The sequence below is a fragment of the Apteryx rowi genome, unplaced genomic scaffold (genome assembly GCF_003343035.1).
Source record: "Apteryx rowi isolate R43461 unplaced genomic scaffold, aptRow1 scaffold_111, whole genome shotgun sequence".
Classification (NCBI taxonomy): Eukaryota; Metazoa; Chordata; class Aves; order Apterygiformes; family Apterygidae; genus Apteryx; species Apteryx rowi.
Genome location: NW_020447320.1, coordinates 1854066 through 1868145, shown reverse-complemented (window position 1 = coordinate 1868145; position 14080 = coordinate 1854066). Strand labels below are relative to the sequence as shown.

General features: G+C 35.5%; 1 protein-coding gene across 2 annotated transcripts in view; it reads right to left on the bottom strand.

The window, feature by feature from the left end:
- CACNA1D (calcium voltage-gated channel subunit alpha1 D) overlaps nt 1-14080 on the bottom strand; it is a 211763-nt gene that overhangs the window by 62217 nt on the left and 135466 nt on the right. Inside the window, exons 23-31 of one of the 2 annotated variants that reach the window (XM_026076611.1) lie at nt 10776-10882; nt 9576-9663; nt 8987-9094; nt 8772-8824; nt 8348-8494; nt 7328-7529; nt 5844-6002; nt 3720-3830; nt 613-642 (exon numbers count right to left, since the gene is read on the bottom strand). In XM_026076611.1, coding sequence (XP_025932396.1) covers nt 613-642; nt 3720-3830; nt 5844-6002; nt 7328-7529; nt 8348-8494; nt 8772-8824; nt 8987-9094; nt 9576-9663; nt 10776-10882 — 1005 coding nt within the window. The remainder of the gene's footprint in view (nt 1-612; nt 643-3719; nt 3831-5843; nt 6003-7327; nt 7530-8347; nt 8495-8771; nt 8825-8986; nt 9095-9575; nt 9664-10775; nt 10883-14080) is intronic. The other variant, XM_026076620.1, reaches the window with a different exon arrangement.

The window sequence follows — 14080 nt, the reverse complement described above, 5'->3', positions numbered from 1 at the left end:
TGAAGTTTCTGCTAAACATCATGATGGACCGCCTCAACGATACCGAGATGTTTAATTCTAAAGGAGTTAGTACTTGTCAACTAAACAAGGGAAGCTACTCTCACAGTATTCTTCCTGACCATTCACATTCCCTATTTCTCTTGCTTAAAGAAAATATATTTCTTGCTTTTTAAACAATGAAAACTATATATAAAAAATAAGAGACTACTGGCAAATAGCAAACAGATAATTAGCAAAATCCTGAGGAGTGCTACCCGTCTTCCCCTACAACAATGGGAACCAAAGAAAGGTCCTCCAAAGAAAGGCTAATTTCACCTACACAAAAAATAGCTTTACTAGACATACTACAATATATGGCACTTAAATAACATATTCACATTTTGATTCAATACTGCTAAAATACTTTAAACATTTATTTAAGAAACCTTTTCCATCAGTATGGACAAATATTGTTCAAAGTAATATGTAAAGCAAAAGCATACAAATAAACAAAAAACTAAGAGAAAATAAAGATGGTTTTGGAAAAGGGAGGAATGGACAAGTCACAGCAAATAAACATCATGCAAATAAGTTGTTTTCACCACTGCAATGACCCAAGATCAATTCACTTACTAGCCATCTTTCCTTTTTTCTTACAAAAATCTGATGTAAAATGACATGGAAGATCATTACAAGTTTAAGTAACAGTTGGCTATCATGAAGCTGTATATATGGTATGTGTAGATGTATTGTTTTAGATTTCATAGATATATTTTATAATGTACTAACCATGCTAAGTAACAGATTTTAGCATATGTGAAGAACAACATGGATAGAAAAAAGCCTGCCCTTTTAACTTACATTGTGAAAAAGTTATTCATTGAGAAATGCTAAAGGATAAATCACAAATCCTGGGGAATATACAGGCATACAGAATTAAAGACAAAAATATGTTTCTGTTGTTCTATTACATAAATATTTTAGTCCTCATAATGCTCTGTTGAAAAGTTTAGGCCTCACTCTGCAAAGTACTGTGTGTTCCAATCTCCCAATTGACAAGTGTGCCAGACACTAAGCAGCACCTTTAATATCTGCCACTTATCCAAGTTTTATATATTTCAGAGCTGGAAGGCAGTCTTCAGTACCTTAGTTTTATACAACACAATGTCATACCAGGAGTATCAATATTTATAATAGTCTTAGGTTTGCAGGAACAGCAAAAATGGAAGATCACACTTTTTACAGGATTTTTGACAACATATTAAGGGGACACTGTCAAGCAGATCAGATAAAACTAAATTTTTTATATTTTTATTTTTACACAGTAAATAAGAGTTTTCATTTGATGTTTTGAGCATCTTCAAAATAATTTTTTAAATGTACAAAATTAATAAATAAAACTTTCAACTTTGCCAGACTAGACTAAGTAACCCAATGGTGGCACAAACAGAAGAAATTAATCAGTTTTTCCTCACAGATCCTAAAGCAAAAGGTTAAGTTTGGTTTCAGATTGTTCCTAGTATTAATAAATTTTAATAATAATTAAAACAATTCATTATTTTCTTAAACATGTATCTAATTTTAAATTTAGGTTGCTAAAAGACATTCACATTCTGCTTAAGACTGCTAACTGATTTGCAGCTATTAAAAAACTGTAATATACATTGCCTATAGGTGTCTTGCTAAAGAATACTTCACAATAAAAAAAGTTACAAAGAATATCAGGAAACACCTTAAAGATAATTAATTCCATTCCCTTTCTGCTAATTAATCTCTGGCAAAAATCTGATTAATATGATGGCCTTTTAACCTTGTCCTGCTAATTAGCAAGTTTAAGGTCTGCTGCATCTATGAGGGAACAAAATTCAGGAACCGAGGACCTTTCACTGACAGGGTCTTCCCTTCAAACAATCAGCGTTCAGATCCAGAGATCTGTTACAGTAAAAGCATCTAATCAGATAGAAAGCATGTTGCAACAGCTGGAACCCAAATCGTACAAAGTCTTTGAGACTAGTATTAAGACACTGAATATCATTCAAAAGTGAGCAGGAAGTCCATAATACCAATGGAGCACTGCGATTTATACGCTTATGATCAGACCACTGTATTTTGCATTAGCTGCTATTTCTGACTATAGTCACAAGTGCATGGAAAACCATACAAGGATTGACAATCTTCTTTCAAAGAACAGATGACAAAATGTAGCAAAATCTCCTGAGACTTCAGTGTGAAACAAGGATACAGAACAGGAAATGCAATCATGAAATACAGTCAGCATACTCATGGTGCTGTGCTCCACATATCTTAACTCTCTCCTCTGGGGCCTCATGTTATGTTATTTTTGGTGTGAAATCCCTAGCATTTAAGTAAGATAGGTGACACAAAAATACAAATAAATTCATCAGAAATATATACAATGGATTGGCCAGGGCAGAGGGGGACTACGGAAGAGTGGGTAAGCATTCACCCAGAACTCCACACTTCACATCCCAACACCAGACCTCAAGGGATGTATGACTTGTTCACTTACGCAAGCAAATACATAAAGCTAGCTTTAAATCAAGTAGCTCAGGCTACACAGCAAAGCTAATGGCTAAACGCAAGCTCAATAAATAGTCTCGAAAAGCTGGACAGTAGTCACACGTGTTCCCCATGCTGAGCTCTGGGCTGCCATGGCTCTGAAGTGTCAGAGCTAGTTAGTTTAAAGCACCAGTAAGTTTGCCCACAGAGCCTGCAGTCACGCAGTCTGCTGTTTAAAGCACAGGAAGGGCAGAGCCCACATTCAGCTTATGGATGCAGATGTCCTGACTACTTTAAAAGAAGGGCAATGAAAAAAGAAAAATACCGGGCCTAGATGGTGAGATCAGTAAGCCTCAAATGGCATGGCTGGTTTTTTTCATATTCTGTGCAGAGTGAGTGACCACATTTTACTTATTTACATAGATATAAGACCAGAATAAATATTGATTTCATTGTAACTGAAACCAAAATTCAGTTTAGTTTTTCTTTCTTAAATTTCACACTGTCATAAATGGGATGTGAGAACTGAACAAATAAGACTGGATGAACTATCATAATCTGATTTTCATCATTCCTTTTCAATTAGTAATTATAGTTATCAGTATCTCTGTAAAACCTACTTCAGAAAACATGCTTGCATTGTTCATTTTGACAGTGTCCCTTTAAGGCAAGGAATCTAAGCTGCTTACTGTGGGTCCCTCTACCAAATGCTGTGTATACGGAATTGAAAACAAAAAACTAAGAAGGCTACTTGAATATGCAAAGTTATTTATGTGTATGTTTGTAGTACTTAGCTATATTTTATAAAATAAAGATATATTATAATTTTGCATTTTAGAAAACAAAGTATGACATAACATACAAGTCTTTACTGAGCATTAACTTTGTTTAAGATTATGAATACAGTACCATGAATATAAGAAGCGGTAATGCTTGTAACAGGAAAAGATTTATCTGATTTAGAAAGGGACCTTTCCATTACCCTCAAAGTATTCCAAATTTCATCAACTACCTTGTAATATTTTTTCTGATATCTGTATTTCATTTCCTGGAGTTACATATACACATATAATCAAATTAACATTTTTGTGAAGATTTCACTGATAGTTAAATGTGGGAAACATGTAGGTTCTTCTTGTTAATTGAATAATATATAATGTGATACTTGTTATACTTAATTCTTTTGGTGATAACCTAATTAAAGCACATCTAAAACTTACCTTGGGTTTGAACGCAATCACTTTCAAAACCATTTCAACAGTGAACACTCCTGTGAAAACCATATTCATAATGTCCATTGCATCATTAAAGAGCTTAGACTGTCCATAGTGCTGTGAATGAAAAATATGACACTTTTAAAAGTAAAGGATTGTAAATATTAAATGAAAGTAGGATAGCATAAGACGAAGTTGGCAAAAAAGCAGTCCAGGAAGATGTTTTCTCTTAGTATTTATGATGCAGACTTATACGCATAAAGACTAATTGAATATTGCCGGTCAAAAATGGAGTTATCTAAAATTGATTCTGTTAAGGCACTGAGTGGAACAAATTTGTCATTCCTCTACATACTTAGAGGATCTCCAGAGAGACGGTTTTGAGAAGAAAACCGGTCCCTCAAAAATGAGGTATTAAGCAAAAGCAATTTCCCAAGTTGTTTATGATACGCTTAAAAGTTATATAACTTTGTGTTGCACTTATTTAGAAAGTCTGCAGTATGTTAGTCAAAGAATAATATGTATTGTGTAGCAATGATAATTTTAAGGGGATACAGCTCCCACAAGTTTACAGCAAAAGTAAGCAGAATGGGTATGTAAATTGGATTTTAGCTAATCTTTTTCTTATTAAAATCTAAAGTATTGGGGAAGAGAAAGAAATAACTGGGAAAAGTAGACAAGAGAAATAGCTGGTGAAAAACAGTGCGTGTGTAATGCTGGAAAAAGAAGAAAAAGGTAAAAGTATATATACACACACACACACACACACACAGAAAAAACACACAAAAATACGCACAGATATATACACAGCTAATATATGAAAATAGATGTTTGTATGAGGTTTGCATTATCATACAGTTCTATGGTTATTCTACACATGATATTTTTAAGCTTCTGAAGAAGATACAAACACCAGAGATAGAAAGATGGTGTAGTGCGTATACAAAAAGAACACAGAACAAGTACAGAAGCTAGAAGGAAGTGAAGTAATGCTTAAATGCATTATGTAAAAGAATATATTAGATAAAAGATCTAACTGATTGATAGAAATGTTTGCTCACAAAAGTAGGCTTTTATGTACTCTTTAGATTTTCTTGCACATGGATGGTCTTGGGAATACACAAATGTAAATTATATTATGCTGCAGGTAAAAATACGGCACAAAAGCTTGATTTTAGCATAGGTAACTCCAAGAAAAACTGATTTTTGCAAAGTATTTTTTGGTGCAAATTAAGTATTTAACCACACAAGCGGCATTAAAGTATCTTCCAAAGGACGCTTTGGCAAAGACTGCTATTTCATATTTTTGGAACATATAGGTCACAGAGTCCAATATTACCCTTTCTGTACTCAGTGGACTTTGTACAGGAGAGGATTGTGGAATCTTGCATGAAGTTACTCTCTCCACTAATTGCTTTCAAACACTGACTGATGAATATCACTTACAGTGTCCAATATTACTCTGAGCTTTTAGTAGCCTTCACTAATTATAGTGTGTTCTTTCACAAGTACATAATTAATAAGTATAATCAGTACAGCAATTATTATTTTGATCTATCACTAATAATCGGACTGCACAGCATGGCTGGGGAGCAGTGTTGTGGGGGAACATTATATACATAGGAAGAGAAATTTTGACACAACTGTAAAAAATGGTTTGTTCAAGTCTTTGAAACTGATCGAGTTTTCAGGATACCCCTCTTGTACCTCCCCCTTTTATCTCCAGCTGCTTCATCAGTTATCTCATATCCTTCTGTCATCTGAAGGAAGAATAACTTTAGAAATAGCGAAAGCTTAAAACAGAATAGCACCCAGTAATTTTCCTTTGGAACACTAAAGTCTTGAGGGAAGAAAGTGGAGGGAGGGAATCTATGCATTGCTTCTCTCATTCCTGCCATTCTTTCTTGTTAGGGAAACCTTTATCAACATCAAGCAGTTTTAAAGAATTTTACTTCACAGAACTGATACACAGATTGGAATATGTCACTGAAGAGTACTATGTCCAGAGGGTTTTTTTAAATTTCACTACATAAAGAAGTAGATGTTGCCATAAATGAAAGGCACTGTATCTCCCATATTCTTCCCTGAAATTCATGCCAAAGGCTTCAAAAAAGCTTCTGGTTTTCCTACCTGCATAGCCAAGCAAAGTGTGTTCAGCATGATGAGGACAAACATGATGTATTCAAATCCAGTAGAGTTCACCACATACCAGAACTTGTACTGGTAAGGATTTTTTGGAATATATCTACGAAGAGGGCGTGCCTTCAAGGCATATTCTACACACTGACGCTGTAAAAGTAAACACATCAAAAATTGTCAGACTGTACATAACAGTGAATCACTAGGGAATACTATTTATAAGTGCAAATTCTTAAATAGAAGTCTAAAAAACAGGCAGTGTATCTACTTGGTATAGAGTTTTTTATTATTAAGTATTAATCAAGTAATCAAGTAGCTTACCAATCTTCACTTGGTCATTTACAACTGCAACTAACCTTATGCACTACTCAGCCACATAAAAAGAAATCAAAAAATACTCATGGAAATTCTGAAATGTTTTGCCTCTATATAGTGTAGTAGCATACAGTAGTACACTATAGACTACATGTGTGTGTGTATAGGTATAGTATATAGTACAATACCTCATGTGTAGTATGGATATTACTCATCATGGTGCTATCCAGCCATCATAATTCTAATGAATTATCTAGAATTAATTCTAAAGAATCTTAGCTAATAATAAAGATGACTATTAAGTCACCTATAAAAGCCATGCTTTGCCTTTACGCAGTTTTCAATCACAAATGTAACAGCACAGCATAAAACCACAGAGTCAGGAAAATAAATACTGGAGGAGTGTTATTCATAACAGTTCAGTTAAATTGCCCAGTAAAATCATGTTACATAGATGGGAACATAATGGATTCACCTCCAACTCTATCAGGGTTTGAAATCTTCAGAGAGGTTGGGCCTTCCCCCTTTCCTTTTGAAGGATGCTTACATAAGCTGACTGATAGAGCACAAAATGTCATATGAATGCTACTCAAAGTTTCATGGTTAACTTCATTTAAATATGTATTACAGTGGAATATGTGTACCTGAAAGATCATGACCCCTGACTGATGAGTTTCTCAGTCAAAGGATTAAACAATAAGAGGTGCAGAATTTGTTCGAATCTGAATACAAACCATGAGTTTCTTTATAAATAGAAAAAAACAAGCATAAAAATCTACTTTGAACATTTTCCTTAATATGGGACAAATATTCAGAATGTAGTATTTATATTTCTATTCTTATTGTAAAACCTACCCCTGCCTACAGATAAGTTGGCAAATGCTACATTCTTCTTAATGTGACACCAACAAGCGAGACACTAAGAAGCTGACAAGCTTAATGTAACACCCTTCATAACAAAAAGGCTGAGATGTTGGGCTTACAGAAAGAGGAACATCGAGTGACTTGCATAGCTATTGACAGTAGTATTTACTAATTCTGTTTTTTTACTAAGATATGTGCTTGGTGCCCTCTTCAGACCCAAAGCAGAAAGGAAGCTCTTCATGCATAAATAAACAAGGATACTTTCAAAAATTAAAGAGTTCATTATTTATTTTAACCTGATTTTTGTCCAGCTCACAGTTCTTATATTCTTGTTCTCCCTGTTCTTGGAATGTAACAATGACAAAACCAACAAATATGTTCATCATAAAAAAAGCAATAATGATGATATAGATGATGAAAAAAATGGAGATCTCCACTCTATAGTTGTATACAGGTCCTACATTCTCGCCATTCGAATCAATGGCTTTGTACAGCAGTCTGAAAAACAAAAAAGTGTATCTTTATTATCATTAAAATGGCAAAAGACAGTAAAATATGCTGACTTAGAGGATGGATTTTAGAAATGGCCTACTGTTTTACAAGTTTTGTAGTGCAAGTTTTACTCAAAGGCCTAAAATTTTCATATTATTTAAAGGGCATGGAAGGATAAACATCTAAAAGGATTACTTCCATTAGAGCTGAAGAACAGTCCATTATAGCAGAAGTAGCTGAAAGATTAGGAATCAAACAATATAAAACATAAGATTACACTGATTTTAACAGGCACGCACACACACACACAAAAAGGACAATACTATATCCAGAAACCATATGGTGCTTTTATGTTATCCTATGTGGAGCTCACATTTTTAAATTGATTTTACTGGCAAAAGACGACTTGAATAATGAGCATTTTCAGCATTCAGTTTGACCTAATACGCACTAATGATGAGTTCTCAACAGCTGTACTTTGTCTATTCTGTATCCATAGTGAAATCTCAAAATATAAAATGAAGACTGAAATCTCATTTTGTTGAATTCCCGAATCCAACATTGCCCACTCACTGCTCCATTACAGACTGCAAAGGCAGTGAATTGCTGAAATACAATTATAGGAAAAATGCACACAGACTTTTATATAAAGAACAGTACATTCAGAACAATGATATGCTTTTTTCTCTTCCTCCGTTAATAAGTTTTTATATCATCACTTAGGACTGTTTTGCTCCCCCAAAAAACCTGGTAAATGATAGAGAACCGTTCTGGAAAATGCAACTGTGTTAACAATGCTGTGAATACAGGGAGAATTCACTCACGCTGGCCAGCCTTCAAAAGTAGATACTGTAAAAAGGGCCATCATAGCAGACAAAACATTGTCAAAGTTGAAATCACTGTTTTGCCAGACCCTCTCTTTGACCATTGGATTATCAACATCTCCATCTTTATAAACAATATATATCCCCCTGTGGGAAAGGGAAAGAAAAACTGTGATTAGTGAAATATTAGATTAGCCTCAGAATTAATCAATCTTCTATTCAAAATAGTTGATTTGATGCCATCGCTAAACTTGTTTAATTTCCTTGCTAACTTTGGTTGACCACCTTCATGTTTTAGAGTTTGCTGGTGGATTTAAGATGATGATTCCAACTCACATAAACCTACATGGCTTGAGACATACCTGCCCAGTTGCTACAGTTTAAACTATAATGTGTCACATTCATAAATCAAAGGAGTTCTCACCGGCATTCCTCAGGATTCTGTTTTGCCTCATCAGTGCACCTATAGAATTTTCCCTACATACAAAACAACAACAAAAAAGGTAAAATGCAGTACATATAAAATAAACACATTTATACTATGACTGGTTCAAAACAGGACCAGCCCCAGTTCCAGCACCAAGTCACCAAGAAGAGCTTTCTTGTTCTTGATGCAGTGTAAATTTTGAGTTTATTTACCTTGAACAGCTGCACTCCAATACAAGCAAACATGAACTGCAGCAGAGTTGTAACAATCATGATATTACCGATAGTTCTAATAGCCACAAAGACACATTGAACAACATGCTGCAAAGAAAGAAAAAAAGATTTTAACACAATTTTTACATAGTAGTATCATAAAATACATACAAGAGTAAAGGCATATTTTCTCACATTGATTATTTTTTAAAAATAACTATTTTTGTGATGTCAGTATTATACCTAGACTTGTTTTCTAAATTTCTCAGATGTCTGTTGAAATAGACCCATTAACATCTGGTTAAAAATTACAAATGCACAGTGGAATGACAATAAAAATACTGCTGTGACACATTGGCTCATAGCAAGTGTAATGGCCAAAATCTGCACTCAGTGGCATGATACATATAAACTCTTGTAAGAGTGGGCAGAATCGGGCCCAGCATGCTTAAGAATCAGGAACTGACTTTTGGCCTTGCCCTGTGACCCTCTCCAGGCATTTTCTTTTGTAGTACAGTTTTTAACCTGAGGCAGGACTGAAGAAACAGGCCAAAAGAAATGGAAATTAGAAAAAGATAAAAGTAAAAACCTTAAGTCCTTTTGCTCTGTTTATTGCCCTTAGAGGCCTCAAGACTCTTAAAACTCTGAGGATCTTCACAACTGAGATAGCACTTGATCTAGGGAAAAAAGAAAAGTTATTCCGTTACTTTTCAGTTAACTAGTTTTCTTACTACAAATAACAATGCTATTGCAACTTCCTTATATATGAAAATTCAGGAAAGTCTTAAGATTTTTGAAGTCCTTTACAGATCTTTTATGAATATTAAAAATACTATTAATCTCAAATATTGTAAGAATGATTTTGATTTCTGGAGCAACTTGGGAATTAACAGCTCAAAGGCTTGCCTGACACTGTAATGCAGCTAAGTTTGGTCACAAGCAAAATACTCTCTGAAGTATTTTTCAGTGTTGACAAGTCTATCGAAGACATTGTGCAAGTCCCGTAAAGCAATGAATACCTTAATTTCCAACCAATTGGAGATGAAAAGATCTTAAATGACTCACACTTTCTTTGTTTAAGTAGCTAGGCCTGCATTTTGAGAGGAAATAATAGCAGATGGCCTTTTAAAGAACATACCGCAAAACTGAAAGCTTGCATAACAGGTGCTCTAGTACAAGCACAATGCAAATTGGGAAACGGTTGACTGACGCTCAGCCCTTGCTCTTTTTTAAGTCAGTAAAGGTTTCACAGATGATTATAAATGAGGCAGAACCGCTCCTTCAGTGAATCAATAAGCGCCTTTAGACTCTTAGATTACCATGTTTTGCCTGATCCAAAGGGAGCAAAAAATTTCTTCACTACCACTCACCTAACCAGTCCTGATTATAGTATAAATTCTCTCCCCTTCAGATACTGTCAGGTTATACACCACACTATGGCAATGCTGAAAGAACAGGCTCTTAGAACTGGATTGTACATTTGGCAATAGCACAAAAGAGGGAATCTAAACCTCCTGAAGCTCCAGGAATTACTTGCTATACAGTACAGTGTCATGGTGCTCTTCCTTGTTCTCTTGGTAATAGCGGGAAGCAGTAATTTGTTTCCAACCTGTATTAGTAATGAGTTACAACACTCTCCATACAAAGCACTAGCTCGTCCCGTTCCCAACCCTGAATACTGAACTTGCACACCCACACAAAACAGGGGAACAAAAGGAGCTGAAAGACAAGTTCAGTTTAAAACCCTAAAGCAAAAATAAATCATTCACATTATAACTATAATACTTACTGAATACCAAATGATACCAGAGAAACACCCACAACCAGCAAATCCAGCAAATTAAAATAATTCCTGCAGAAGGACCCTTTATGAAGGAATGCTCCGAAAGCTGTCATCTAAAAATAGAATTGTTACACATTTATTCTCTATCTGTATTAATTCAAATTCACATTTAGGCTGTTTACAAGACACTTGCCTAGAGTGCAAATACATACAATAGGATCTCACCTTGTAATTAAGATACAAAACAATCCCACTACGTATATAAATAAGTTTCATTTAAACTAAACAAGCTATGCTCAAGCAACACCAGCAAACGTGCTAATTGTTTCTGATATCAATAAATGTTCTACTTCTGTGTAAGAACTGATTAGGCTGAGCTGATTTCACTGAACTGGTTGGGCCTTTGTTAGAAAAATGACTAGTAGAACCATAAAACTTCCAAGCTTACTAAATTCTAAGGTCCAGATTCTGGCTCCCAATCGTTCATATTGTCTTGGGAACTGGAAGGAGCTGAAAAGGTACTGCAAAAATCTGAGAGTAAAACCCGGTGTAGAACCAGCATAAGGCTCTCTTATGCCCCTTTACACTGGTGCTTGTCATTGTCACGTGGGAGACATGTTAGGAGCATGAGCGTGCATCTTGGTAGAATAGGCATAGCATGCTTGTAGTATTTGTGCTTGTGATTCCCAGGGCAGTGGAAAAAACAGAGACTGTTCTGTATTACATGTAGACAGTAGTCCCTGAAGTTTGCTGGTTTGGTGGAAATACCAAACACTGTTCTTCCCATTGGAAACACTCTCCATTTTTTACTTCCTGCGCTTGTGATTAAGATGAAAAGAGCACAAAAGGGGTATCTTGTGAGGGAAACTGCACAACATTATTTGCAGGTTTCATTAGGAGACAGCAATAGAGGCTCTATCAATTATGGCTGCAGACAGAATCTGGGCAGAAGTCTTCAGGTAGCACAAAGTTGAATTTGGCTCCTAAATCTATAAGTTAGCTTAATTGAAAGTAAATATCATTTTAAGAAATGCATAGAGGGAACCAGTTAGGCCAATTAGAAGCACAGAACTTGCACTTATTTTTTGCATGGATTCTTAACAGTTATGGATTAAGAATGAAACTCTGAAACTAAACTTGAGATTAAAATAAGGATACTTCTGAAAAATACCTACTATTCAGTTCAGGCCCATGGATTCTAATATCTCCAGCTTTAAGCACCTTTTAAGAAGAGCTGAGTACTCTCAGCTACTCATTGTTTTCTAGAGATAAGATAACTCAATACCACTCAGAGAACATCTCATACTGACTGAATAATAAAATAATAGAGAATAGGGCTGGAAAAGATCTCAAAGGGATATATGGTTCTGTGATTGCTGACAGATCTAACTTACCAAAAATTTCCAGTGATGGATAAACCACAACCATCTTAGACAATCAATATCAGTCTTACTACCCTTACCATTAAGAAAGCTCATTTTTTCCCCAACACTTATTCTAAATTTCCTCTGTGCATTTTCAACCCATTACTACTTCACTTCTCTTCCCTTTCCCCTTTTCCCACTTCCCTAGTCTTTTGCATTTCTATTTCTATTCACCAAAGGTGGAAAGATTTTATATCCTTTCCTCTTGCAGCAAACTATTACATCTTTCATTACTGTTATCAATAATAAAAAGCAAACCTTTCCACAAAGTAGAAAAGAGCTACCAACTGTTAATGGGTATCTCAGTCCACTGTATCACTGCTTGTGTGCATAAACTTGCAGGTCTTTTGCATGAAAAATCCATCAGCTTTGGTGGAAGCTATACATGTGAAAAGAAATGCAAGGTCCAAAGGATGCTTTTTTCTTGGAAGCCTTTTCCTTCTTATTTTTATGTGCAACTTTGTCATGATCCAATTACTAAATGTTGCTCAAAATTAAAAGAATAAAAACCCTAAAGCTTTAACCTATGCCATGGCCTTAAGTGAGGCAATACATATTATAAAATTCCCAACTCTTTTCTCTTACAGCTTTATAGAGGATGGCTTAAATCCTGAAGGTAAGTGCCTAACATTCATTAAAATCAGTGGGAGTTAAAGACCAAAATAACCAAAGTTACAAAGTATACAAAGTTTAATGTATAGATGCCCACAAATGCCAAGATATATTGACTTAAAAGTACAGGTGAATTATATTTTTCCCCACATTCATATGGCTACTCATGTTTTAATCATTATAAAGCCCAGTGGAAGCATTTGACTAAAACCCTTCTATAACAAAATCATTCTAACCCTTTCACAGATCAGGACAAAAGCAAGGCCTAGACCACATTTGATGTCGTGAGCGGTGTTACAGCCTTCAGTGGAGTAGGTGCTGGAGAACGCTCACTAAGCTGCGCACCCGTGGGTCCACCAGTATTGCTCTTTTCCTTATGCCCGGAATTCCACTTGAGTGGGAGCTGGTTTAAATGGTAGGGGATAAGCACAGCTGGTGCAAGGTTAAAAGCAGAAGGCCCTAACCTGACCTTCACTTTGATGTTCTCACATTTTCCAAGTACTGCAAACAGGATGGTAAGCTGGATTTAAAAGCCACATAGGGGTTATGTAAGAGAATTCTTAAGTGCTTTAAACTGCTATTGCAGCTTTTCTGTTATTCATATTCTCATTCGTGTCCTTGACCCCATACCACGTGGAAATCCTGATGTCTACAGAGCAGTCAATAAAATACAGTGCAGAGACACTCTCCACATGTTGCGAGTTATTCTGTTTTGCTTGCTTGCTTTTGGGACATTTACAAGTTTCTTCCCTGCAGCTGATGATACTGCCTCTGGTTATTTTAATCCAGTTTCATACACTTTTTGTCTGGAATTTAAGGAAAGCTACTGTCACTACACATCTAGTCTTGAACTTCTTCCTTGCAGAACACACGCAGCTTCTGTAAGACTTGGGTACTGTGGAGAGCACAGCGCAAAACCCAACATAGACAACATCAAGGACTCCAGCCATAAGCAAGCAAAGCCAATGTCTCAGACATGTTAGCAAAGCAGGGCACTGCATATGTACATATGTCTCGTTCTGGTTGTCTATTAAACTTTCTATGCTAGAGTTTATTTTCCTTCATAAATACACATGACTGTTGAGCTTCCTAGAGAAAGCAGAGTCAGGAGCATCAACATTTTTGGCTATGGTGGTGCTTCCTGTTTCTTTGTATCATTTTACAATGCCAAATTTCAGTAGCCCCCACTCTAGTGCTTCCTACTTTCCTTGAATAATTCTGAATCACTCGATGTTAGAATCTTTTACAGTTCGCAGGTATGTTCGTTTTCTATAC